The sequence below is a fragment of the Sorex fumeus genome, unplaced genomic scaffold (assembly GCF_029834395.1).
Source record: "Sorex fumeus unplaced genomic scaffold, SorFum_2.1 ptg000035l, whole genome shotgun sequence".
Classification (NCBI taxonomy): Eukaryota; Metazoa; Chordata; class Mammalia; order Eulipotyphla; family Soricidae; genus Sorex; species Sorex fumeus.
Genome location: NW_026606092.1, coordinates 38,427,936 through 38,454,753, shown reverse-complemented (window position 1 = coordinate 38,454,753; position 26,818 = coordinate 38,427,936). Strand labels below are relative to the sequence as shown.

The 26,818-nt window shown below is 50.0% G+C and overlaps 1 protein-coding gene across 3 annotated transcripts in view; it reads left to right on the top strand.

The window, feature by feature from the left end:
* Positions 1–26,381, top strand: part of CCDC93 (coiled-coil domain containing 93) — a 114,135-nt gene extending 87,754 nt beyond the window's left edge. For all 3 annotated transcript variants that reach the window (XM_056117528.1, XM_056117527.1, XM_056117529.1), the window contains 8 exons: positions 789–839; positions 1,636–1,698; positions 4,388–4,496; positions 6,860–6,942; positions 11,662–11,699; positions 14,433–14,517; positions 19,486–19,599; positions 25,954–26,381. In XM_056117528.1, the coding sequence (XP_055973503.1) occupies positions 789–839; positions 1,636–1,698; positions 4,388–4,496; positions 6,860–6,942; positions 11,662–11,699; positions 14,433–14,517; positions 19,486–19,599; positions 25,954–26,007 (597 nt within the window). In that variant the 3' untranslated portion in view covers positions 26,008–26,381. The remainder of the gene's footprint in view (positions 1–788; positions 840–1,635; positions 1,699–4,387; positions 4,497–6,859; positions 6,943–11,661; positions 11,700–14,432; positions 14,518–19,485; positions 19,600–25,953) is intronic.
* Positions 26,382–26,818: the final 437 nt, after the last annotated feature.

Below are 26,818 nucleotides of genomic sequence, written 5' to 3'. Positions count from 1 at the left end.
TTGCTCGAGGACTAACCAGAGTCGGGGGGCTCTGACCAGGACTGGCACCTTTCCCCTCACACGTTTCTCAGCTCTCTATTACACAGCTTTGGGCTGGAGCGATAGCACATCGGTAGGGCGTTTGCCTTGCACGCAGCCCACATGGCCACCCCGAGTTCGATTCCTCCGCCCCTCTCGGAGAGCCCGGCAAGCTACCGAGAGTATCTCGCCCGCACGGCAGGGCCTGGCAAGCTCCCCATGACATATTCGATATGCCAGACACAGTAACAACAAAGTCTCCAATGGAGACGTTACTGGGCCCGCTCGAGCAAATCAGTGATCAACGGGAGGGCTTCTTTTTTTTTTTTTTTTTTAATACGCAGCTTTACTGGATCCGCATCTCTGCCCTTTGCTTCCTCTGCTGGTAAAAGGCCGCAGGGGAATTGACTGACCGTGTCCCAGACTGACAGGACCAAGCTATCACTTTGGAAAAGAGCATTTGCAGGAACTGTGTGCGTGGTTTCCCAACTGGGAATTTTCTAGCCAGTCGACTCACTTTACTGTCCTGTCTGTCAGCAGTCGCATCTTGTTAGGGAAATCATTCCTGACATCCAAACACAGTCACAGTCTGGCTTGTGTGTAGCTGACATCTCCGAGCAAATGAAAACCTGGGGCTTCCCTCAGAGCCGTTCCCCTTCTGGTCCGTGTTCAGACAGGGTTAGTGACTCTCGCCCCTTTGGCATCGAGGCCCTCTGCTTCTGTTTCGTTGCCCTGACTCAGTGAACCTGTGTTACTTTTCACCATTTCAGGCGCCCTCCAGCGGAGAGCCGCAGGGCCGCCAAAGGCCCTTGACCCATAATGTAAGTAGCCGCCACTCTCTTCGCGCTGGTTGTCCCCCGGGCTGGGGTCTCCCACCTTGCCTTCTCGCGCCCACTTAATGTTCGCCCTGGCGAATTGCTATCTCCAAACCCAGAGGCGTGGAACAGATTGTTGCAGCAATGTTTATCTCCTCACCGTAATATTTTGGGGCCACATTGGGGAGGAGAAGGAAAGGCAGGTAGACTCAGAGGATGGTTCACTTAAGAATGCTAGATTCAGGGAGCAGTAGGACAGCAGGTGGTGTGCTTGCCTTGCATGCAGCTTGCCTTGAACCTGGGTTCAAACTCCGGCACCCCATATGGTTCCCTGAGCACCACCAGAAGACCCCTGAGCACAGAGCCAGTTGTGAGTCCTGAACATGACAGGATGTGACACACCTACCCCCAAATTAAGAAAAGCTGGATTTAGGGACCAATGAGATAGTTTAGGGCACTTGCACACTGCTGATCCTGGTTTCAATCCCTGGCAGTATCTATGGTCCCCTGAGCATCACCAGGAGTGATCCCAAGTACCACTGGGTATGACCCAGAAACAAACAAATTTTTGAAAAGATTGCTGGATTCAGTCATGATACCCTAAGGCCATTGTTTTCAAGTGATGAGAAAAAGTGTCAAAGGTCTTACATGAGATAGAACCCAGACCCTAAACACTACCAGTTTCAAATCCAGGGCCTTAAAATGGGGGGATTTGATTTAAAAAATACCTGACTTTAAATGACTTGGTCAAAAGATAAAAGTTTTCTATTCCCAGATAATCATGTTCTTTTCCGATTTTCAGGAAGACCTAGACAGACGGTACAACATGGAGAAAGAGAAGCTTTATAAGATCCGGTTGCTACAGGTGAGTGAAAGCTGTTAGTAATCACAAGAGCACTGAAGTATTTCTGACCAAATGTGAGAGGCAGCAGCAGAACCGCCCAGTGTCAGTATTGAAGCACGAGACTTGTCACCAGGGCTGCTGCTCACCAGTCTTCTCTCTGAGGTAGAGCTCGGTGCTTCAAGAGGCTCATCATAACACTGGTACACTTCTTACACGATCATTTGTCTCAGTTGGGGCACAGGTGTTACTCCCTTTTCTTTAGGAAGATTCTTCTTGTGGAAGAAATCGGTCTGGACATTTGCCCAGCGTCAAACAGCTGATAAGTGAAAGCACCAGGATTCAAGTTCTGATGTTCTTGTCTGGTATCTTTTCTCTGAAATTTAGGGCCCATTCTGTCTTATTTGATAACTTTTGAGGGGGGTGGAATAAAAGTTTCCCCATTGGCATTTGGGAGGACCTCGCCAGACAGTATTCTGCCCGGTGCTCAGTTCTCACATAGGCAGACACTTGCGCCATCCCTGTGAGCATCCCTGGCCCTGGAGTATTCGACTTTTAAGTTAACACTAAATTCACAGGGTCAGAATGATACTGTAAACTTCTTACATTGCCAGGGTCTGACTCATGCCAGCTCAGAAACCCACAGTTAACTTACCTTGAATTTTGCCTTTGGCCCGTTCTCTTCCCTGGGTAGCAAGTAAAAATGGTCATACGGCTATGGGAGTCAGCGAGATTCTGTTTTTCTCATCTCTGTATCCTGCTTATTTTGGTGAGTTGTTTGAGTCAATTCTGGTGAGACAAATTTTGACTTGATACTAGCACACTGTATTAATCTTAGAAGATTAATCCCTTCTGATGAAGTCATTTGAAGTCAGGCATTTTTAACAAATTTCCCCCACTTTAAGGCCCTGAATTTGAAAATGGTAGTGTTTAGGGTCTGGATTTTATCTCATGTAAGACCTTTGACACTCTAGGTGTGTGTCCAGGAAGGGGGAAAAAAAAATGAGTTAGGTTTCAAAGAGATAGTATTGTAGATAAGGTATTTACCTTTCCACAGCCTGCCCCAGTTCAGTCCCTGACAGCAAGTATGGTCCATCAAGCACAGCCAGAAGTGTTCCCTGAACACAGAATGAGAAAAAGTCCAGAGAGCTGCCAAAAATTTAAAAATTGTTTGGGGCCAGAGTGGAATGTTTGCCATGCATGCAGACAACCCAGGTTCAATCCCTGGTATCCTATAAGGTCCCCCAAGCATCACCAAGGAAGAATTTCTGAGTGCAGAGCCAGGAGTAACTCCTGAACATCACTAGGTGTGGCCCAAAATCCAAGATAATAATAATAATAATATGATAATAATGAGTTAAATAAATAAATGTGTCCAGGGCCTTTTAGAAAGTTAATTTGTCAATGACCACGGACTGACTAGGTATTGGGTCTGATGCTGGAGTATCAAGATTGTGAGGGTTGGGAGTTAGCCCTCCGTGATTGTAAGTGAGCACATGAAAATGCAGGTTGATAAAAACCAGTGATCTTTGTAAGGATACGTGGACAGTGACAAAAATGGACACATGTCATTGTACACGGAAGGATGGGCAGCGGAAAGGAGGAATCTACAGTGACAGAGTGGCTGGGTCGCAGTGGCAGGAATTGGGAAGGGAGGAGCTTGGGGGCTCTGTCAAGGGACAGGAGATATTACTGGAAGTCAGGCTGGAGTTGAAATGGGGGGAAGCTGAGAATTGCCCCTTAGCTGTTTCTTAGAGAAGGTCTGTGGTGACGTTGGCAAGAGCAGCTTCTTTTTTTTTTTTTTTTAATTTTTATTAGTGAAACACCATGAGGTACAGTTGTAGACTTACAAATTTTTGTGCTTGGGTTTCAGTTATACAATGATCAAGTGCGCATCCCTCCACCAGTGCCCATTTCCCACCACCTCGGATCCCAGTATCCCTCTGGCCCCCCATCCCCCCCATCTCACCCTGCCTCTGTGGCAGGGCATTCCCTTTTGTTCTCTCTCTCCTTTTGGGTGTTGTGGTTTGCAAAAGAGGCATTGAGTGGCAATCATGTTCGGTCTATAGTCTACTTTCAGCAGGCATCTCCCATCCTGGGAGGATCCTCCCAGCACCCTTTATTTGGTGAAGAGCAGCTTCTTGCAGGTGTTGGGGAAGCCCCGCTGATGGGTTAAAGGAATCAGGAAAGGGTCAGTGAGGCGGGGTGAGAGGCAGAGAGGGCATCTGGCTCGCTGACATTTGACTGGGGAGGGGAAGAGGATTTTGGAGGCAGCAGGATGGCATGGCATCTTATCATCAGAAATGCTTTTCTTTTCTTTCTATTGAATCGCCGTGAGATACAGTTACAAAACTTTCATGTTTGAGTTAGTCATGCAGTGATCAAACACTCATCCCTCCACCAGTGGAAACACCTTTCTAGTTCCCTGTTCCCCCCTGCTCAAGTGTCCTTAGGGGCCCACTGAGCTGACAGGAGCTGTCTGCAGAACTCTTCCCACACAGAATCTTCCTTCTGGACCCTTACATGTCGTGCCTCTGTGGCTGGACCCATTCTGGGGGCTACAGAATCTCAGGCTAGCAGCATCGGTTCGTATCTGCATTCCGGGCTGCGTGTCTGGGCTCCGTAGGCCGAAGGGGGTGGTATTTCGCCTCCCCGGAGAATACACAGTGCCTCTCTCCAAGTAATCTTGTCGCCCCTGCCTTCTGCGTTGCAGGCCCGGAGGAATCGAGAAATCGCCATTTTGCATCGCAAGATTGATGAAGTGCCCAGCCGAGCCGAGCTAATACAGTATCAGAAGAGATTTATTGAACTCTACCGCCAGAGTACGTGCCTCAACCGCAAACAAGCTCTGGGGCTGGTCAGGGCGGGGAGGTGCGGGGTTGGGGGCGGCCACCAATAAACCCCAGGGCCCTCCCCCTCCAGGGCCCAGTGCTGCATGTGCCACGCCAGACTCTGAGCATCACTCCAGCATGGACTCCCAGCTGCTGTCAGACCCAGCTGGCCCCTCAGGGCAGTCACTGCCTTACTGCCCGCTCCACTCAATGACCGTTAGCTGGTCAGGGCCCCTTCCCCAGAGCCCTCTTCCTGACTGCGCCACCCTCCCTTAGCTGATGAGTGCCAAACTTGTAGGAGTCCCACATCTTTGGGCTGTACTGGTGGAGGCTCCTCCTCCTTATGCCCAGAGTGTCGTGTCTTCCTGGAAGCCCCATTCCTACTCTGAGCCCAGTCTCTGGCCCTCAGCACCCACACGTGACCTCTGAACATACCCTGGACTCTGGGGGACAGCGGTCAAGGGGAGCGCATATGTCCTACAGGCCACACCCAGCGCTGAGAGCTGGGAGGTCACCCCAGCAGGGCTCAGGGGACCATGTGGTACAGGAGATCAAGCCCAGGCGTTCCACGTTCAGAGCTTGAACCCCGGCCCTGTAAGCTATCTCCTTCGCCCCCACACCGTGTGCTTTCACCCCTCCTCATTCTTCTTCCCAACACCCAGGACCCCTGTTCTGTTAGACAAAGTCCCGCAAGACCCAGTTCAGATACGCTCTGTAAAGTAAAGGCCCTCCCGTTGATCATCGATTTGCTCGAGCGGGCCCAGTAACGTCTCCATTGGAGACTTTGTTGTTACTGTGTCTGGCATATCGAATACGCTCGGTAGCTTGCCGGGCTCTCCGAGAGGGGCGGAGGAATCGAACTTGGGTAGGCCATGTTGGTTGCATGCAAGGCAAACGCCTTACCACTGTGCTATCACTCCAGCCCTATACGCTCTATAAACAGGCCCTAATCCAGGGGCTGGAGCGATAGCACAGCGGGTAGGGCGTTGGCCTTGCATGCAGCCAACCCTGGTTTGATTTCCCAGCATCCCATATGGTCCCCTGAGCACTGCCAGGAGTAATTCCTGAGTGCAGAGCCAGGAGTAACCCCTGTGCATCACCGGGTGTGACTCAAAAAGCCAAAAAAAAAAACAAAAAACAAGTCTCCTAATCCAGCACCCCCTCCTCTGAGCTCCCACTCACCATGTCTCCCTGAATACCTTCCACCAATGTCCCCAGTGTCTTGGCCTGGGAGCTCGTCCCCAAGTCCAGAATGCCACTGTGCTCTGATTCTTACCTGACAGATTCCAGCTCTCCAAAATCCACCGTGGGGGCAAAGAGATAGTACAGCGTGTAGGGCGCTGGCCTGGCTCGCCACCATCCCAGGTTCAATCCCTGGCATCCCCTATGGTCCCCTGAGTCTCACCAGGAGTGATCTTGAGCTCAGAGCCAGGAGTAAGTCTGGTGGGTGTGGCGACAGCAACAAAATACCCATCTCAGACTTTTCCATCAACTCTTGGCCTCTTGGGAATTCTTGCTGGTTCTAGCTAGACTAGGACCCTTACCTTAGTCCAGAGTTATAATTTCCTTAACATGTCTTTACATACCAACCATCAGGTTGTCTGAAACAGACCACACATTTGAGTCAGGTGATCAGGGTCCCCAGTCTTCGTCCCCCTGCCCTCCCCAACACCCCCGCCCCTCGGTTCCTTGTCAGTGTTTCCATTTCTAAGCAGAAAATAGTTTCCGCCTATAAGTTAAGCCTCTTAATCTTCTGCATCTGCCTATTGCAAAGCTTTAAACAATAGCAAGTAATGTCATACTTGCATATTTCTCAGAGTAAATATCACTCATGCCTGACATTTTAATCTGTCGCTGTCTTCCCATTGTTCATCAATTTGCTCGAGAGGGCCCAGTAATGTCTCCATCGTGAGACTTTGTGTTTGGCATATCGAATACGTCACGGGTAGCTTGCCAGGCTCTGCCCTGCGGGCGAGATATTCTCGGTAGCTTGCCGGGCTCTCTGAGAGGGGCGGAGGAGTCGAACTCAGGTCAGCCATGTTGGCTGCTTGCAAGGCAAATGCCCTACCCGCTGTGCTGTCGCTCCAGCCCAACATTTTAATAGGATAACTTTATACCAAATAGATGTTACTAAGGAGTTGTTCCAAAACATATCTCTTTTATTTATCACCCAGTATCAGCAATCTGTAGTCCTTGGGGCTCTGTGGGAAGAAAGACAGATTTCTGGGCAGTAAAGCTGAAGCAGGACTAGGCTGTGAATGAGAGCGATTTTCAGCTTTGAGAACCCTCTGTAGTCACTGTGTTCCTTCCTTCCACATGTTCTTACTTGCGTGCTGATATCTTTGCGTTTACAGTTTCAGCAGTGCACAAAGAAACCAAGCAGTTCTTCACTTTGTATAATACCCTGGACGATAAAAAAGTGTACTTGGAAAAAGAGGTAAGAGCTCCTGTGAGAGTTTTTAAAATATGTGAAACCTAATCAGGGGACCGGAGATACATATGTACAGGGGTGAGGGTACTTGCACACAGCCGGCCCAGGCTTGGTTGCCAGCACCACAGATGGTGCCCCAAGCACAGCCAGGCATAACCCCACCGGGCCTAAAGCCAGGAGTAATCCCTAATCACTGTGTGGGTGTGGCCCAAGCCCAGCACGATCACGACCATCCTGTTGTTCGTCGATTGCCTCGAGCAGGCACCAGTAACGTCTCCTTCGTCCTACCCTGAGATTCTAAAGAGCCACATTCAAGGCTCTTTCAGGGTTAGGGGAATAAGACCCATCATTGTTATTGGTATTTGGCATATTGGTTATGCCATGGGGAGTTTGCCAGACTCTACCATGTGGGAAGGTTACATTCGGTAGCCTGCCAGGTTGTCCAAAGCAAGAATGAGATAATAAGATAACGTGTGGCTTGGGAGAAGCATGCTGAGAGTAGACTATAGACCAAACATGATTGTCACCCATTGCCTCTTTTGCAAACCACAACACCCAAGAAGAGAAAGAGAACAAAAGGTTATGCCCTGCCACAGAGGCAGGGTGGGATGGGAGGGGAGGGGGGGTGGGAGGGATACTGGGATCCGTGGTGGTGGGAAATGGGCACTGGTGGAGGGATGGGTATTTGATCATTGTATAATTAAAACCCAAGCACACAAATTTGTAAGTCTACAACTGTACCTCGTGGTGTCTCACTAATAGAAAAAAATAAATTAAAAAAAAAAAAAAAGATAACGTGTGGCTGCAAATGCGGCCGGCTGCGCTTCCAGGAGCTGGTTTTTATAGTCTCTGGGTCTTGGCCGTTGATGGGATTACACAGCACCAGGGGGCCAGTTGGTGGGTGTGACCCCCGCCTACTGGAATTTGGAGGATCTGGGTGGAGGATGCTCAGCCCCAATCCGAGTAGGCTTGGAGATCTCGGCCCCAGGACCCGCAGGCCTTTGCTCCTCTGCCGGTACCTTCATGCGTGTGGAGAGTGGTCTCAGCATGGTGGGGGCTGGTTCTGGAGATCTTCGGCTGCCGGGGCTCTGGTCGGGGTGGGGAGGGAAACTCAACTCGCCCCCTCCAAGGGGCCCCAGCAAGGACAGCCAGGCATGGGGGCAGGAGACTCTGCGCTGTTCTCTTCCAGGAGCTGGGTTTTATAGTCTCTGCATCTTGGCCATTGGTGGGATTACAGGGCACTGGGGGACATGCGGGTCCCAGGGCTGAGATCTCCAAGACTGCTCAGTTGGGGCTGAGCATCCTCCACCCAGATCCTCCATCTTCCAGTAGGCGGGGATCACACCCACCAACTGCCCCCCAGCACTGTGTAATCCCATCAACGGCCAAGACCCAGAGACTATAAAGCCCACCACCACCATCCCCAAAAATTAATCAGATGAACCACTACCAGCGCTGTTGACCCTGGAATTTCAAGTGACGTTGGCCTCTGGGCTACATTCACTTTAAGTCCTAGACACATCTGCCCAGCTCTGAGACACAAGTCAGGAAGTGGCAGATTCCTTGGATGCTGGAGAGCCTCAGGGGACAGCAGGCCCCTGGGCAGCTGTTTTCTAGTGCCCTGTGAGAAACACCTCATTCACAGTGAGTCGGTGCTGGAGTTGTCCACGAGACTTTGGTTTGCCTTTCAAAGGAAGGAAGGAACTAGCAAAAATGAAGTAGGGCTAGTAGTTTCCCTGGACAAATACTCTGTGGTCACCAGTGGCCCACGTAGGCCTGAACTAAAAGAAATGGGAAATTCAAAGCAGGGGTGAAAAGAGGTGAACATGTGGGATTGGCCCCCTCCCCTTATTATTCTACTGAACCTCAGCTCAAACCCAGTTACTATCTGGAGCTCCCCCGCATTGCAAGGCAATTGATTGGGGTGAAGTATGCAACTCGGTGTTTGCACAGCACAGTGCGGTAAGGAGAGCTGGAACTTAGGAATCAGGCAGAGCCCTGGAATTTTAGTCTCACCGTGTCTCCCACAGATGGATGAAACGGACTTAACAGCCTGCTTCGTAGGATTATGGTGGAGAGAGTGACTTGATAGTCCCTTGAATATAGCAATTCTCAATACATATGAGTTCCAGCCTGCCCCCTCACCAGGGATTGACAAATTAATTTCGTTTTGTCACTTTGCAACAGTGCTCTTAATAATCTCTCCAGTAATCAAGAACAGTATTGCATGGATCTTCTACCTGAGTCCAGATGGAGGCATCTGTAATTATTGTCACCTTTATTGCCTCTTGTCAGTCAAGCTAGACCAATCTCTTTCCTCCCGGAGGTCATTCCTCGAGGGAGGAATTGAATTTTGGTTATTTTTCCTATCCAGAGGCTTACGCTACAATGGGCACAGAAGAGGAGTTTGCTAAATGACTTAATCATGGTTAGTAATTTCCGTCAGACCTAGGACAGAGTTCTGCTACTCTCCCTGGCCTTGGGTTCTCCCTGATGAGGGGGAAAAAACTTGCCCACTCTAACTTAGGGTCAGGCCAGGCCCTTCTGAGAAAGCTGTGAATGTCATCGACCCTCCTTCATCAGCAATGTTTCAAGTTGTAGACGTCCTCTCAAAAAAGAGCATCTCGGCAGTGGGAGCCTCTTAGTTTTATGCCACCTTAGCACAGTTAGAAATCTGATTCAAAATACACTGTGCATTTTATTCCAAAATCACGTATGGCTGCAGTATTTTACTTTCAAACACCCCCGTAGGGATAAGAATGGTATTTCTTTTTTTTTTCTTTTTTTTTTCGGTGGTTTGTGAAGTAGCACAGTCCTCCTGTTGGTCATCAATTTGCTTGAGCGGGCACCAGTAATGTCTCCATTGTGAGATTTGTTGATACTGTTTTTGGCATATCGAATATGCCACGGGGAGCTTGCCAGGCTGAGTGACAGAGGAATTGAACCCGGGTCAGCTGCATGCAAGGCAAACGCCCTACCTGCTGTGCTATCGCTCCAACCCAGGTTTGTGAAATGCTAGAAAAATGGAAACTTTGCAGTGTTCTGCAGCATGCCTAGAATTGGAAGATGTCCTGCTAAGTGAAGTTAGTCAGAGAACAGAAGACCAACATAGGATGATCTCGCGTCTATGTGGAGTCTAAGGAAAGGGATTAGACCATCTCAACGGAAACAGCACTGAGATGTGGCCAACGGGGCTGGGAACAGAGGGGGCAAGGAGGGGCCAGAGAGCTAACTCCTCAGGGAGGGCATGTACCTTGCACCTGGCCAACCAAGATTATCTCCCCAGCACCCTACATGGTCCTCTGAGCACTGCCAGGAGTGATCCCTGAGCCCAGAGCTGGGAGTAACCCCTCAGCATTGCCAGCTGTGGCCTAAAATCAGAAGAAACAACCGAAGGAGGCAGGGCTCCTGGGACAGTGTTGAAAGGGTCTTGACGCCTTGGAAGGGGGTTAGTGTGGACACTGCGGGCACCCCACAATGGCTTCTTCAGTCCTGTTGTAAACCAGGGTGCCTCAATGAAAAAAGAATAAGTAAATCATTGTTTTTGAAAGAATATCATTTCTCAGTTATAGACTGAGTCTAACTCTCACATATACAGAGCTATAATTTATTAGCCCTTGGCTTACAAATTGACACAGGAAGAGGAGCTGGGTTTCTGCACTCTCGACTCCGTGCCTTGCCCTGGACTTGGCCACCAGGGCTGATAAAGGCTCCTGCTCGGTGGGCTCGGGCAGTTTCCAGAGGAACGGCCTGGAATCCAGATCTACCCTGTAGCTGGCCACTCTGACAAAGAAGATCGTGTGGGGAGGAGTGGGATGGGCACCGCGTTCTTTCTTCTGTCCCTGACTGACCCTCTAAGCTGCCAGTCCCACTCGGTCCTCTCTTGGGATTTAGACTCAGAAACCCTCTTCCCTGCTTTCCATGGCCATGGGTTGTCAGCAGGTAGGATGCTGTGTGGGAAATTACGGGACTCAAAAGTAGAGCAAGAGGGGCTGGAGTGATAGCACAGCAGGTAGGGCGTTTGCCTTGCACGCGGCCGCCCCGGGTTCAATTTCCAGCATCCCATATGGTCCCCTGAGCACCGCCAGGGGTAATTCCTGAGCGCAGAGCCAGGAGTAGCCCCTGTGCATCGCTGGGTGTGATCCAAAAAAGCAAAAAAAAAGTAGAGCAAGATTATGGGGAATCATGTCTGCCATGGAGGCAGGGGGAGGGTGGGAAAGGGGGGGTATACCGGGGATATTGGTGGTGGGGAATGTGCACTGGTGGAGGGATGGGTGTTTGATCATTGTGCGATTATAACCCAAACAGGAAAGCTTATAACTATCTCACGGTGATTCAATAAAATTTAAAAGAAAAAAGAAAATTATGGGACTGAGGGGCTGGAGTGATAGCACAGCTGGTAGGGCGTTTGTCTTGCATGGCCTACCGAGTTCGATTCCTCCGCCCCTCTCGGAGAGCCCGGCAAGCTATCGAGAGTATCTCCCCCGCGCAGCAAAGCCTGGCAAGCTCCCCGTGACATATTTGATATGCCAAACACAGTAACAAGTCTAACAATGTTATTGGGCCCGCTTGAGCAAATTTGTGAACAACAGGACCGTGACCATGATGGGACTGAGAACGCACGTGCACCTTCCAGAAACTGTCTCCAGAGATCAGCGTTTGGTGGATGAGTAGCTGAGGGATCTTTCCAACTTGGCTTACCTTTGTTTTCTTGCCTCTTCCCAGATTAGCCTGCTGAACTCAATTCATGAGAACTTCTCTCAGTAAGTACTGTCAGTCCTCCCTTCAGTGTGAGGTGTATGGGGACTTGGTGGTCTGTGACGAAGACCCCCACTGCCAAGTACATACGCAGCTTGCTGTCCCTGCTCCTTGCGTTCTTGCAAATATACAGTGATATTAGAGTGAACTTTAAATGCACCAAGAAATTACCTTGGGGGTGGTGGGGAGGGGAATAGCATACAAATGATTCACTTGGCCAAACTATCAAAAATACCTTTATTACTTTTGTCTTGCTAAAATCAGGTTAATATTATTTGTTGTTGAGCATGTAGCAATATTTTAAAATTTTGATACTAGGGGCCAGAGAGAGAGTATATATCAGGCAGGGCACTTGCCTGGCATGTGGCTGATTGAAGTTTGATCCCCAGCATCCCAGAAGGTCGTTCCCCCTCCCCCTCCCCAAGCACAGCCAGGAGTGATTCCTGAGTACAGAGCCAGGAGAAACCCTTGAGCACTGCCAGTGTGGCCCAAAGACCAAAAAATGAATTTAAAAAATAAAATTTAGACAAAATAAACTCATTGGGGTTGAGGTAAGAGGGTTGGGTGACACCCAGCTGTGCTCCGGGCTTACTCCTGGCTCTAGGCTCGGGGATCAATCCCAGTGGGCTCAGGAGGCCATCAGCGGTACCAAGGATCAGAATGGAGTTTGCTCTGTCTAAGCAAGTGCCCTCCGTACTGTACTCTCTTCTGTCCTTTCTTTATAATTCCTTAAAGATTTTTAAAATCTCAGGGCTGGAGCATTAATACAGCAGGTAGGGCGCTTGCCTGGCACCCAGCCAACCTAGATTTGATCCCCAGCATCCTGTATGGTCCCCCAAGCCTGCCAGGAGCCATCACTGAGTGTTGAGCCTGAGGAGTGCTAGGTAGGGCCTAAGACCCAGGACGGGGGGGAATTTTTTTTCTTTTTTAATCTCATGGTACGTTTTGTCTTCCACGAGTTGGCCTAATTTCAATACGAATTCATTTCTCAAAAAGATGGAATAGCAAGTTCATCTGTGCCCAAGTCCTGCCAGGCCTCCTGAGGCGCGACCCCCTTCTCCCACTGCCTGGGGAGGCCCCGGCCTGCTCGCTGAGGAACTGACTTTTCCTGAACACCCATCTCAGCTGTCCCCTGGGAGGTGTCCAGGGACTGCAATCTTAATGGATTACAAGCTCTAGATTTTTAAGCTCCATTTCTAATGAAAATCAAACAGAAAGCCCGCAGCTCCCTGATGAGATTCAGCTTCAATTAGTGACATATGACCCCTTGACATTTCTGAAAATGGTCCTCCTGCTTTTTCCTCTGGGTAACTGAGAGAATCTGTGGCAGGAATGCTGTCGCAATGAGATCGCCCCTCTCCTCTCTTGGTGCATCTCCTGAAAGTCTCAGTCCTGACTTCTGGCATGCCATGGTGGTTTTTTTTTTTTGTGGGTTTTTTTTTTTTTTTTCGACTTTTTGGGTCACACCCGGCAATGCACAGGGATTACTCCTGGCTCATGCACTCAAGAATTACTCATGGGGGCTGGAGCGATAGCACAGCAGGTAGAGCGTTTGCCTTGCACGCAGCCAACATGGCCGACACAGGTTCGATTCCCAGCATCCCATATGGTCCCCCGAGCACCGCCAGGAGTGATTCCTGAGTGCATGAGCCAGGATTAACCCCTGAGCATCGCCGGGTGTGACCCAAAAAGCAAAAAAAAAAAAAAAAAAATTGGAAAAATTACTCATGGCGGTGCTTGGTGGGCCATATGGGATGCTGGGAATTGAACCCGGGTCAGCTGCATGCCAGGCAAGCGCCCTACCCACTGTGCTATCACTCTAGCCCTGCCATGGTTTTTGTCTGCCATGTGCCCCTCGGCGGCTACTGGAGGAGGAGAGAGCATGTTAGGATGGTGGAGTAGCTGCTGGTTGAGCTGCCACTTCTCATATGGTCTCTCAACCTGGCATTAGGAAAACCAGAGATAATCTGCCTGTGTTTCACAGTATCTCCAAATCCTCAGATTTGGTTGAAGAGGTGGGAGTTGTTTGGCCCACACCCGGGGTGCTCAGGGGGTGACCCCTGGCCATGTTCAGGGGACCATGTTCGGTCCTGCATGCAGAGCAGAAGCCTTACCTCCTGTCCTTCCTCCATGGCTTCAAATCCTCAGATTTTGAAGTTGTAAATGGAATTCATTTCTGAAGCAGTAATGAAGCGTGCCACCTTTCAATGTAGATGTTGATGCCTGGAAGGCAGTTACCGATAAATATGCATGCCTTATATGGACGAGGTACTGGGTTCCATCCACAGCACCCCAGAAGAGAAATACTTTTGCTACTATGAGTTACTTCTTCCTTGACTCTCCAAAAATATTTATTACTTAAGAAATTTATAGGAGGGGACTGGAGCAATAGCACAGTGGGTAAGGCGTTTCCCTTGCACGTGGCCAACCTGGGTTCGATTCCCAGCATCCCATATGGTCCCCAAGCACCGCCAGGAGTAATTCCTGAGTGCAAAGCCAGGAGTAACTCCTAGGCATAGCCAGTGTGTGACCCAAAAAGAAAAAAAAAAAAGAAATTTATAGGAAGACAGGAGGGAAAAAAATTATAAGACCAATCTCATTTTCTGGCCTTCCTGGGAGTTTAGACTCTGTCTCTCCTGGGTCCCTGTGCCTTCTCGTCCCTCGGGGCTGATTCCTTGGTGCCTGCTCCTTCTCCGAGTCCCATGCGCTGATCTCACCTCTGCTGGTTTTTCTTCCAGGGCCATGGCGTCCCCTGCTGCCCGGGACCAGTTTTTACGTCAGATGGAACAGATCGTAGAAGGAATCAAGCAGAGCAGAATGAAGGTCAGCTGACTGTTTTTCTATACCTGTCCCATGCGTTTCCGGTGGGTGATGGCCACGGCCAAGGAAGGAGCAGGCTTCTAGGGGTTCTGGGAACAAGCTCAAAGTCTGGAGGACAAAAGCCAGGCTGAGCCCCTCTCCACAGCTGTGTACACTGTGGCTCAGCCTCTGCTCTGAGCAGCTGTTTCCATGGATTAGAATACTAACTATGTGCCAAGCACCGTGCTGCACCTCCTGCAGGGGTCCAGGGGAGAGTGGTGCACCCCTGTTGGTCGCTGAGGAAACCAGCTTTCTCCCAGGCTTCGTCTTCTAGCCCAGACCACTTCTTCACTGGTTCCTGACTTTTATCCCTTAGGATCTTGAAGGTATTTTGTTGTTGTTGTTCTCAGGAAGCTCCTACAACGGACAGTATAAATAATTGCTGTGCTGAATTCTGCTCAGCTCAGAGGCTTTCGCCCTCAGAAGTCAGAGGAGAAAAGAGAAAGACTGGAAGGGGGTGTAGGAACTGTAGAAATAGCTTTACAGTGCATCCTTCCTCCCGGGGGCAATGTGGATTTTCCTTCCCATGGTGACTCCTACCTCGGGCAGTGTATCAGTAGTGATGGAAAGCCACCAACTGTCATGAGCCAGAGAGGGTACAGTTTCCTGTTGCCATAACCGGAGAAATCCTAGCCAATCATGGCAGATGTCTTTTTTTTTTTAATTTTATTGAATCACCGTGAGATAGTTACAAGCTTTCATGTTTGGGTACAATCACACAATGGTCACACACCCATCCCTCCACCTGCACATTCCGCACCACCAATATCCCTGGTATACCCCCCTTCTCACCCTCCTCCTGCCTCCATGGCGGACAGTATTCCCCATACTCTCTACTTTTGGGTAGTACAAGCACTGAGAGGTCATCATGTTTGGTCCATTATCTACTTTCAGCACATCTCCCATCCCGTCTGATTCCTCGAGGCATCGTTGTCTTAGTGATCCCTTCTCTATTCCAGCTGCCTTCTCCCCTCCGCTCATGAGACAGGCGTCCAGCTATGGGGCAGTCCTCCTGGCGCTTGTATCTACTTTCCTTGAGTGTCAGCCTCATGTTATGTTATTCTGTACTTCACAAATGAGTGCAGTCCTTCTATGTCCGTCCCTCTCTTTATGACTCTCTTTATGACTCATTTCACTGAGCATGATACTCTCCACGTCTATCCATTTATGAGCAAATTTCATGACTTCATCTCTCCTAACAGGCAGATGTGTCTTGCTTTCAGCCCTGTTTATAAAACGCATCACACCAGAGGACTCCTCAGCTGAGGTTAAGTAGTGAAAGCTTTCTGGGAACCGAAGGTCTCTCCACTCACAGTCTTTGGCCCAGAGGTGCAGCGAGTGGTGCCAGGCTGTAAACACGTAAAGAATGACCTGTAACAGAGGCCTGTCACTCTACAAGCCCACTCGCCAAAGGCAAAACAAATAGTCAAGCTGCCTGCAGTCTCACTCACGAAAGATAAATGGAGGGCAGGCGTTCAGCCTATCCCTTCCCCCGAAGGAAAGCATTCGTCTCCCCATGAGGGACTTGATGTCAGAGGAACAGGGAGGAAACGTTGTGTCACAGGTGACAAGACCATTAGCACACAGCAGCGCAGTTAGATGGCAGCCGTGCATACCTGGTTGGTGCGCATTATCGGGTGCCCGGCCGGGCAGCCCCTGGTGGGGAGCAGTTGGAATCACTTCCTGATAATCGGGGCCATTGGGCAGCCGGAGGACCTGGCTCAGCGCAAACCTTGAACAGCCCAAATCTCAAGACACCACCCCTACACACACACACACACACACACACACACCCCACCACCACCACCACCGATTCTCAGGGAGCTGTTCTCCTTTGTGGTAAAGAACAACAGGAGGAACTGGAGCGATAGAACAGTGGGTAGGGCATTTGCCTTGCATGCAGCTGACTTGGGTTCAATTCCCAGCATTGCATATGGTCCCCCGAGCACTGCCAGAAGTGATTTCTGAGTGCAGAGCCAGGAGCAACCCCTGAACATCGCTGGGAGTGACCCAATCATGGAATCACTGTAATCCTGTTGTTCCTCAATTTACTCAAGCGGGTGCCAGTAATGTCTCTGTTCATCCCAGCCCTGATATTTTAGCAGTCACTCCTAACTCATTTTTCCCAATGATTGGAAGCTCTTTCAGGGTCAGGGGAATGAGACCTGTTATAGTTACTGTTTTTGGCACATCGAACACGCCATGGGGAGCTTGCCAGGCTCTGTCTTTGTGGGCAGAACACCCTCGGTAGCCTGCCAGGCTCTCCGAAAGGCATATATATATTTTTTCTCTAAATTTATTGTCTACTGTCTGAACCCCATCAAACATGGTGTGGTAATCATGGCAAAAGGGTAGAAAGTGTCTTAAAATGTGTCACACAGCCGCAAAGCGGCCACAGTCCAGAAAGCGGCCTGGAGTGTGGTGGCAGGTGGGTAGTCGAGGTCAACTGCCAGGGCTGGGTCCCTTGGGGCGGGGACGGCTCTCACCCCCCCACCCCCCGGGGCACCCCAAGTGAAAACAGCCTGGCGTGGAGTCCAGCGGCATAGCTACGGAAGCCCCATTTTGTGCTCCCTTCCCGGAAAAGCAGCCGTGAGTTCTGGAGGGTGGCAATGAGGAGATCACCTGGCACCAGCAGGGAGTGGCATCTGGGTATGACCCCTGGTTCTCCAGAGACGGGGAAGCAGGCAAGGGATCTCTGTTCCCGGGTCCAGTTGGGCCCAGAGTCCAGTCCACAAAATGCCTCATTACCTGGGTTCCATGCGGCTTCACTCATAACCCAAAAAGAAAGAAAAAGAACAACAGGAGTATATTGGGCTCTTCCCTTTGATTTCCTTTTCCTGTTTACTGGGAAATCAGTTCTGGGGGGGACACAGACCTGGCCCGTATAGTCTCTCTCTTCTCCAACACTTTTGCTTGGTGCATCAAATGGGAGATAGTCAGGACCAAGCAGACCCTCATATCTATGTCTTTGTCACCCATGGCTCCCACAGCACCTGGTGCAGGGTGGGCACTCCGCAACTTCTGGCTAAATAAACCCATGCAGTAGACTCTTCCTTCAAGGGGATTCCAGATAGATTGTGAGTGTTGAGGGGTGCCTCGAATGGAATAACCTGTCTGCTTTGCAGAGTAGCACGCATAGGAATGGATGACTTGTGTTTGTCTAGAGAAAACCATGCCACATGCATGGAATGAGACTTAGGGGGACTTAGGGGGACCAGGTTGCAACCGCGTTATCAGCGGAGGTGCGTGGCCTGGAGCAAGGAGAGACCCACTCCTAGGGAGAGCCAGTCCAGCTTCAACTTGTGTTTTCTGACTCTGAAATCCCTTCCAAAGTGTAACTCAGAAAGAGAGTCTAGGCGTCAACAGAGCAGTGAGTCAAGGCCAAGCATTGCTTGTGATTTCCTCCAACATGCTCCTGGGCACTTCCTGGCGGGGTCATTCTCCCAGGGAGCTTCTGCAGAGCTCCTCCGGCTGGAAGAGAACATGTTCTTCCAGTCACCCCGCCCTGTCCGCCTTCCTCCCAGGACTGATGACAGACGGGGCTCCTTGGATGCTTAGTTCTCTCTCCAGAAGGTGCCCACTCTGGGAGAAGGGAAGCTGCCGGCTAGTACCACCTTTGGGCCGCAGGCTACTCACTCAACATTTGTTGAATTAATAAGCACTTAGATACCTTGGGAGGTGTCTTTAATCAAAGTCTGACCTTCCTGACCTCTCTTGAACATGGATCTCTGTCTCTCTCTTCCCTCATATTTCTCTAAGTAAATTTCTTTTAAGTTTTTTTTTTAATTTCTTTTAAAAAATAAAAATTAAGGGGCTGGAGCGATAGCACAGCAGGTAGGGCATCTGCCTTGCACGCAGCCAACCCGGGTTCGATTCCCAGCATCCCATGTGGTCACCTGAGCACTGCCAAGAGTGATTCCTGAGTGCAGAGCCAAGAGTAACCCCTGTGCATCCCTGGGTGTGATCCAAAAAGAAGCAAAAAAATAAATAAAATTTTAAAGAAACTTAAAATTAAAAAATTAAAAGTAAAAAATAAAAATATTTTTGCTTCAGTAAAAGGTTAAGGTAAAGGCCCTCCCGTTGTTCGTCGATTTGCTCGAGCGGGCCCAGTAACGTCTCCATTGGAGACTTTGTTGTTACTGTGTCTGGCATATCGAATACGTCACGGGGAGCTTGCCAGGCTCTGCCGTGCGGGCGAGATACTCTTGGTAGCTTGCCGGGCTCTCCGAGAGGGGCGGAGGAATCGAACTCGGGTCGGCCATGTTGGCTGTGTGCAAGGCAGACGCCCTACCGCTGTGCTATCGCTCCAGCCCAAAAGGCCCTCCCGTTGATCATCGATTTGCTGGAGCGGGCCCAGTAACGTCTCCATTGGAGACTTTGTTGTTACTGTGTCTGGCATATCGAATACGTCACGGGGAGCTTGCCAGGCTCTGCCGTGCGGGCGAGATACTCTTGGTAGCTTGCCGGGCTCTCCGAGAGGGGCGGAGGAATCGAACTCAGGTGGGCTATGTTGGCTGCGTGCAAGGCAAACGCCCTACCGCTAGCTCAGTCTCTCTTTCAGTTAGAGTTTCTCGAGGTCAATATCATTAGCATTTTGGATCAAATCATTCCTCGTATGGGGCTTCCCTGTATGCTGTGGGATGTTTAGCAACAGCTGTACTGTCTACTAGAAGTGACCACTCATTCCCAAAAAATAAGTAAGTATTTAATGAATAAATAAGCAAAATAGAATCTAGTAATGGTAGGAGAATTGCTTAATAAATTATAGTACTTCCGTGCAACATCATGCAAGGAAATAAACCAGACTCAGAAAAAGATGCACAGATGGAAAGTACCATAAAGGAAGTCTATGAAAATATCAATAATTAGTTACTTTTTTGACGTTGCCAACCGCCTTTGGTCAGAACATGCCTTTTCTGCGTCTTTCGACAGATGGAAAAGAAGAAGCAAGAGAACAAGATGAGAAGAGACCAGCTGAATGACCAGTACTTGGAATTGTTAGAGAAGCAGAGGCTATACTTTAAGACTGTGAAAGAGTTCAAGGAGGTAAGGGGAAGCTTGGGCAGGTCTGGAAAGCGCAGCGTGGACTCGCGGTTGAAATTCGTTCCCCTAAAGAGGAACCAGCCGCGGCAGGTAACCAGAGCAGTTCTTGGTTCCCCCGTTGGCCTGGCGGGGAAGAGCAGTCGGATCTGACGCCAGAGCCGGGCTTCTAGGTGGAGAGTTGAGGACTGCTCTGCTCTGGGGGTCTCTCGTTGAGTGTGCTGAAGGATGTAACATCTTGGTTTTCATGTTCTTAACGTTTAATCGCACATGAAACTTGGTGCCATCTCTTTATGACAAGGGCCTCCCAGAAAGAGCATTTGCCATCCATTCAGATGTGAACGTTCGCCTTCCCCGGACACAGGATGGGGAGGTCCCTGGGGAGGCCTTTGGGGTGGGAGAACCACCTCAGTGGCTGGCAGGTCTGGGGGGGGGGGGGGGGGGGAACCCTGCGTCACCACCTGCCACCCGTGCAGTTGGTAGCCGTCTTCCATCCGCCCGGCCTCAGGTTCCTCAAGGGCTTTGTGGAGTCAGGTGAGGAGTGAAAGCATCTAGTCCTGCAACTGGCACCTGTGAGGTGGCAGAATCTTGTCTCTACCTGTCTCTCCTTTCTGCTTTGGGGCAGAGTGACACTCTTCTGTGAGTGACTCTCACAGTGACTCTCCCAGAACTGTGCTTGCCCCTGTCTTTTTCTTTTTTTTTTTTAATGATTAACTAATGCATCTTATTTAATGGCATATGCAACAACCCGACTTCCAAACAAGCCCACGTTTCGGTTAGGATTTCAATCATTTCTTTAGGAGGAGAACATAATTCAATCCATACGCTCAATCCATGAAGGTACACAATTCTGTACATTCATTTTTTTTTTTAACTTGGCAAAGTTCCCACTTTATTTTTTTTTCTCTTTTTCTTTGTAGTAGTATTGCTATTTATTCGGCCATTGATTAGGCTGATTGAATTGTTGCCCCTTAACAGATTTTTCAGAAATCTGTACTTGGACTTTATTTGGTCACTTACTAAGGCTGGCCTGGCCAACCCAGGTTCGATTCCTCTGCCTCTCTCGGAGAGCCCGGCAAGCTACCGAGAGTATCTTGCCCACATGGCAAAGCCTGGCATGCTCCCCCTGATGTATTTGACATTCCAAACACAGTAACAACAAGTCTTACAATGGAGACATTACTGGCCTGCTCGAGCAAATTGATGAACAGTGGGAGGACAGTGCTATAATGCTACTAAGATCTCAGAAGCTTTATTTTCAAGAATCCTTTTCCTTTTCCTCCCCTAAATCCACATGGGTTTTTCTTTTCTTTTTTCATTGAATCTCCATGAGATACATTTATAAAGCTTCCATGATTGAGTGTCTGTCATGCAGTAATCAAACACCCATCCCTCCCCCAGTGTGCATTTTCCACCACCAATGTCCCCAGTATCCCTCCCACCACCCCCACCCCCTGCCTCCGTGGTTGGAACCTTCCTTCTTAGTGTCTCTCCTTTTGGGCATCATGAATCCATGTGGTATTAAGTGAGCTTAGAGGTTGCTAAAAATATAAGTGACTTATGGAGACAGAGTGATAATACAGGGAGTGGAGTGTTTGCCTGGCACGCAGCCAATCCTTGGTATCCCGTATGGTTCCCCTCCACCTCGCCCGGAGCCCACCAAGAGTGATTCCTGAGTGCAGAGCCAGGAGTAACTCCTGAGCACCACTGGGTGTGGCCCAAGACAAATGAATAAAGTAAAATAGAGGAGAACTTAGAGATAGTTTGTATCCTGGTGTTTGGCTTACAGAATAAACAACAATCATTCCATACCAATACTTTTGTTCCTATATATATTTTCAAGACTTTTTTTTTTTTTTGGCTTGCCTTCCTTATCTTTTCTGCTTCTCTGTTCCTTCTTCTGGCAAGGATTAGGGCTAAGTAGTTGGAAAGTTTATTGAGTGAGCTGGCAAGGAGCAAACTACGACCCCTTGCTCCCGCCCTCTCCCCCTTTAATCTAAATAACTCATGAAGAGAAAGGGTCCAGAGGAGAGAATGACAGGTCAGATACAGTTGGACATGTCAGCACTGCCCTTTTAGAAGAAGAAACAAAAGCCAGTTAAGTTGAGGAGGATAGTATAGCTGTCCCCCTTTGAGCATAGGGTAGGCTGGGAGAGCTCATCTCAAGCAGAAGGCTGAGGGACACCCCACCCCACACCTCCCTGCCCAGGGCAGCACTCCCTCAGATGTCTTCATATCTGGATTCCTGGGTGTCTGCCCCACCAGGAAAGTCACATCAGAGGCAGGACCAGGAGCTTGCCCATGCCTAAGTTTCCTTCACTCCCAAGCAAATCAGAAGAAAGGGGAGAAGGGATGTACTATGTTCTTCAGGCAGCTAGATAGAGTTCCTTGAAAAGAATTCACTTTTTAAAAAGGGGAAAAAGGGGCTGGAGCAATAGTACAGCAGGTAGGGCGTTTGCCTTGCACGCGGCCTACCCAGGTTCGATCCCCAGCATCCCATATGGTCCCCTGAGCGCCGCCAGGAGTAATTCCTGAGTGCAGAGCCAGGAGTAACCCCTGTGCATTACCAGGTATGACCCAAAAAGCAAAGCAAAAAAAAAAAGAAGAAGAAGAAAAAGAAAGAAAATCACACAGGGTGGTAGTGAGTGGTCCTGTAGCTTCTTCAGGTTTTTTTGTTTGTTTGTTTGTTTTTACATTTTACCTGGCAGAAAATTTTAAACTAACAGCCATGTGTCAGCATCCCCAAACCTGACATTTCTTCTACAAGCTTTTCTGGGGTAACCTGGGGCCATCATGGACGTTGACGGACATGCTGGTGACAGAGTTTGCCTACTGCCCCTCAAGTCCTCACCTCAGACCTTCTGCCAGAGCCGTTCTGCTGCTGTGCTGTTGCAGTCCCAGGTGGCAGAAAAAAAAAAAGTGACAGGAGCACCCCCATCCCAGAGGAAGGTCTTCTCCCAGAAGCCTCTGCTGCCACCCCTGCTTGCCCTCCCACCTGCTGCATCTGCTCCCCAAACCCTGAATTCTCACCGCAGCCTGGTCCCCAGGCCTAACCATTCTCAATGCCTAGCACAGCACCTTTGTCCGGGCCCTGGTATCTAGCAACTCAGCAATTCCCTTTGGTGGGTTACCAGACCCCCCATATTCGTTGATGTCTAGGGGCTCCTTGTAGGTGCCACGTCATGTTCTCATTCCTGACTCCCAGCCTCCTCTTTGGTTAGAGCCATTGGAGGATCTCTGTAAGCCAAACACCAGGATACAACATCCTATTGACTGGCTTGCCCCCAGGGGGATTCTGGTACTCACAAATGTACCTCAGGAAGCAGCATCTGAAATCACCCAAATCTCAGTCGCCAGCCCACTGACGGTGCTCGGAAGCACAGTTCTCAGAAAGTCTCCCGCCCAGCACTGACGGACGCCAGTGGTACATTTCTGTGAAGCTGACTGTGGTTATATAAGCACCAGCCAGCTGAGCTCACCACCAGGGCTGCATGAGCACCTTAGTGGGCACTGAGCGGGCATTAGCAGGCAGGGAAGCCAGCAAAGCCACCTTTCCCCCTTTCTCTTAGAAGAAATGCCGAAACAGCCCTCTCTGTATTTCTTTTGGACAGGAAGACGATATCATCCTGTAATCTCCTGAAAGGCTCCCTGGGAGATTCCAGAAAATGTAATGAGCCCTCGTGGGTTGAGAGGATGCTCAGAGCATCCTCAGGGCCTTGCGCTGCCGTGACCTCCCTGCTTACCCCTAAGGCACTTTACACAGATGTGGCCTGGTGCCTCTCAGCTGTTTTGACCGTTCTGGCCTCCTTTAAGACATGAGGTGCAGTAATGATTGAAATGATTTATTGACATCTTATTGTTCCGTTTTTGTAAAGTTTGAAAAAGAGAGGGGTTAGGAAGTAGTATAGCAGTTCCTGGAGAGAGTACAGGGGTCAAGGTTCCTGCCTTGCATGACCTGGGCTGACCCAGGTTTGATGCCCAGCATCCTGTCTGGTCCCCTGAGCCTGCCAGGAGTAGTCCCTGAGTACAGAGGCAGGAGTAAGTGTGAGCAATGCTGGGTGCAGCTCAAAAACAAAACAAAACAAAAAACATAATACAGCAATAGAATAGGCTAACTTACCTGCCTTATTCTAAGTCATCTCTAAATACACACACACACACACACACACACACACACACACACACACACACACACGACAGAGATAGGGGCTGTAGGGGGTTTTTTTGTCCCTAAAGAAATCTATTATTTTTCACTGTGGGAAGCACGCTCAACCCTGTGTGCCTGGCAGTGCAGTACTACTGGGGGTCACCGATAACCAGGGCCATATCTGCTAGTGTTCAGAGGACGAACATTGCTGGGAATCTTACCCAGAGCCTCACACAGGCAAGATCTGTGCTTAGGAACTCACTTTTAAAATATTTTTTTGTTTGTTTGTTTTACTTTCCTAATAGAACAAAATGCTATCAAGTTCTCTTTGTTTTCCCACTTCCGAGAAAAACAAGATGGGAGCACCCCCCCCCCACACACACACACACACATACAGTAGTGCTCAAGGCCTACTCAGGGATCACTCTTGGTGGACTTGGGAGCATATGAAGTGCCAGAGATTAAGTCTGGGCCAGCCACGTGCAAGGCGAGTGCTCTTGCACTTGTATCATTGCTCCAGTCAAGTTTTCTTTTTCTCTTAAAGCTCAGGCTGGAGCGATAGCACAGCGGTAGAGTGTTTGCCTTGTGCACGGCCAGCCCCGCCGAGCCAGGTTCGATTCCTCTGCCCCTCTGGGAGAGCCTCACAAGCTACCGAGAGTATCTCACCCGCACCGCAAAGCCTGGCAAGCTACCCGTGACCTACTGGATATGCAAACACAGTAACAACAAGTCTCACAATGGAGACGTTACTGTGCCCAATCGAGCAAATCGATGAACAACGGGAGGACAGTCCTACAGTGCTTAAAGCTCAGGCTATTCCTAACCTTCAGTGTTAGCTGGTTAGCACTGTTCTGTATCCTGTCTCCTGGGGCTGCCTTTATCACTCCTCAGACTGTCTCCACGATGACCCAAATCTGGCAGAAATCTGCTTTCTGCTTCTGTCTGTCTCCCTGAAGACGATCGAGGTTTCCTGAACATCTTTGAGAGAGCAGCACCTTCTCCTCCTCCCCTGCCACCAGTCTTATGGTCCAGAACGAAGCGTCACGATAGCTTTGTGGTCATGGGAAGCCAGGGTGTCTTAATGACACCTTTCACCACGCAGGCAGCAGTGAGCAAACGGGAAGGGAGTTTGCTGGTCAGAAGCTTTTCCTGAGACCAGCATGACAAATAGTACAGCGAGTAAAGCATTTGCCGGTTGAATGACCAACCCAGGTTCTGTTCCCGGCACCCAATATGGTCCCCAGACCCCTTACCACGAGGGATCCCTGAGCGTTGTGCTGGTGCCCAACCAGAACTGTTAGGATGAGCCCCGGAGACTGACCCACAAGCGGGCAGGAACACAGGCCCCATGAAAATGGGCGAGCCATCACTCGTGTGATTGGACTGGTTTGGGAAGGGTTAACATCTCTTCCTTAAGCTGCCTTTTAGCTCTTAGTATTACATAGACGCCATCTTCCCTTTCTCACAGATCCCAGACCCAGCTTGTCTTTGAAACACAGACATTCTTACACCCCCTTTATCACTCCAGATGCAAGGAGCTGTAGCTCATGGTGCCGGATCGCTTGGCCGGCCTTGCACTCCTCTCTGGAGGCTGTGACTGTTGGGCTTGCAGATGTGACAGAACAATGTATGCTTTGATGCCTTCATGTCCCTCCTGTAACCCCTTTTCCCCGTGAATGATTTCTCTGTCCTGAGCGCATTAGATGTGTGTACATATCACCGTATCGCTATCGTCCCGTTGTTCATCGATTTGCTCGAGCGGGCGCCCATAACGTCTCCATTCGTCCCAGCCCTGAGATTTTAGGAGCCTCTCCTTACTCGTCCTTCCCAACTCTGCCATATTGGAGGTTCTTTCAGGGTCAGGGGAATGAGACCCGTTATTGTTACTGTTTTTGGCATATTGAATACGCCATGGGTAACTTGACAGTCTCTGCCATGTGTCTGTAGGATAGTGAATAAAAGGGGCTGAGGGATGCTTCTCTATGCTTCTCCACCAGATCGAGCTAGGAGCCTCTCCAGCAAATCTTACTCCTCTTGCGTCTCTTATCTCAGTGCCCCCAACCCAAAGAATATTCACGCAGCAGTGTTGATTGCAGGGCACTGCCAAGTACAACCCCCCCAAACAAAAACCTCTCTCTCTCCTGTGGGACTGGGGTCTCGTATGGATGCCCGTGCCATCACCTCTCAGCATTTTTTTTCTGCTCCCCCTTCAGGAGGGCCGCAAGAATGAGGTGCTGCTTGCCAAGGTGAAGGCCATGGCCTCCTGAACATTCCCGGCCGTCGTCACACACATCCTTGAGTTTCTTTCCAGATGCCACATACCAACTCCCAGACCGCATAGTGGTCCAGCGTTGCTTCCAGAGTGAGATACAGGTGGAAAGAGCTCACAGCCCTGGATGTTTTCTCTCTCCCATTTGCTCCCGCTGCATCTCCATGCCGGTGGGTGGAGTCCAACGGTGTAAATTTGGGGAGGAGGCTCGGAGAATACCCATCCTCCTATCAGGAAAAGCCGGGGAAGGGGTGTTTCTTGTCTGTGTCCATCCAGCTTCTACTTCTCCGGAAACGTTTGCGTATATGAAGGTACCTGTATTTGTATGGACTCTTTGAATAAAGAGAAATTCATTTGTTCAGCAACTATTAATTGAGCAGCCCACCGAGAAATACTTACTAAGGGAGGTAAAACTTAGCCCCTGCCCACCCACCCCTCTCCCAGGTGCCCACTCAGCAAGTGTCCTGGTGGGGGCAGAGAGAGCCCACTTGACCCCAGAACTTGGCCACCTGGGACTCTTCTCGCTGAAAGACCGGGCATACGAGTGCTGGTTGTGGGGCTTTCACTCGCCTACAGTGCCTTTCATTCTGGCTCCCTGAGGTCCCGACTCAGGGAGCCTCCCCGGGGTAGCCACTGCAACGCAAGCTCAGTGCTGTTGGCTAGATCCTTGCAAACCCTTCAAGTTCCCCGTCATCAAATGTTGAACACAGGGCCAGGGAAAGAGTGCAGAGGGACGGCACTTGCCTTCCATGCTACAGCAGGATTCACGGCACTGCATCTGACCCTCCCACCCCGAGCCCCGCCAGGAG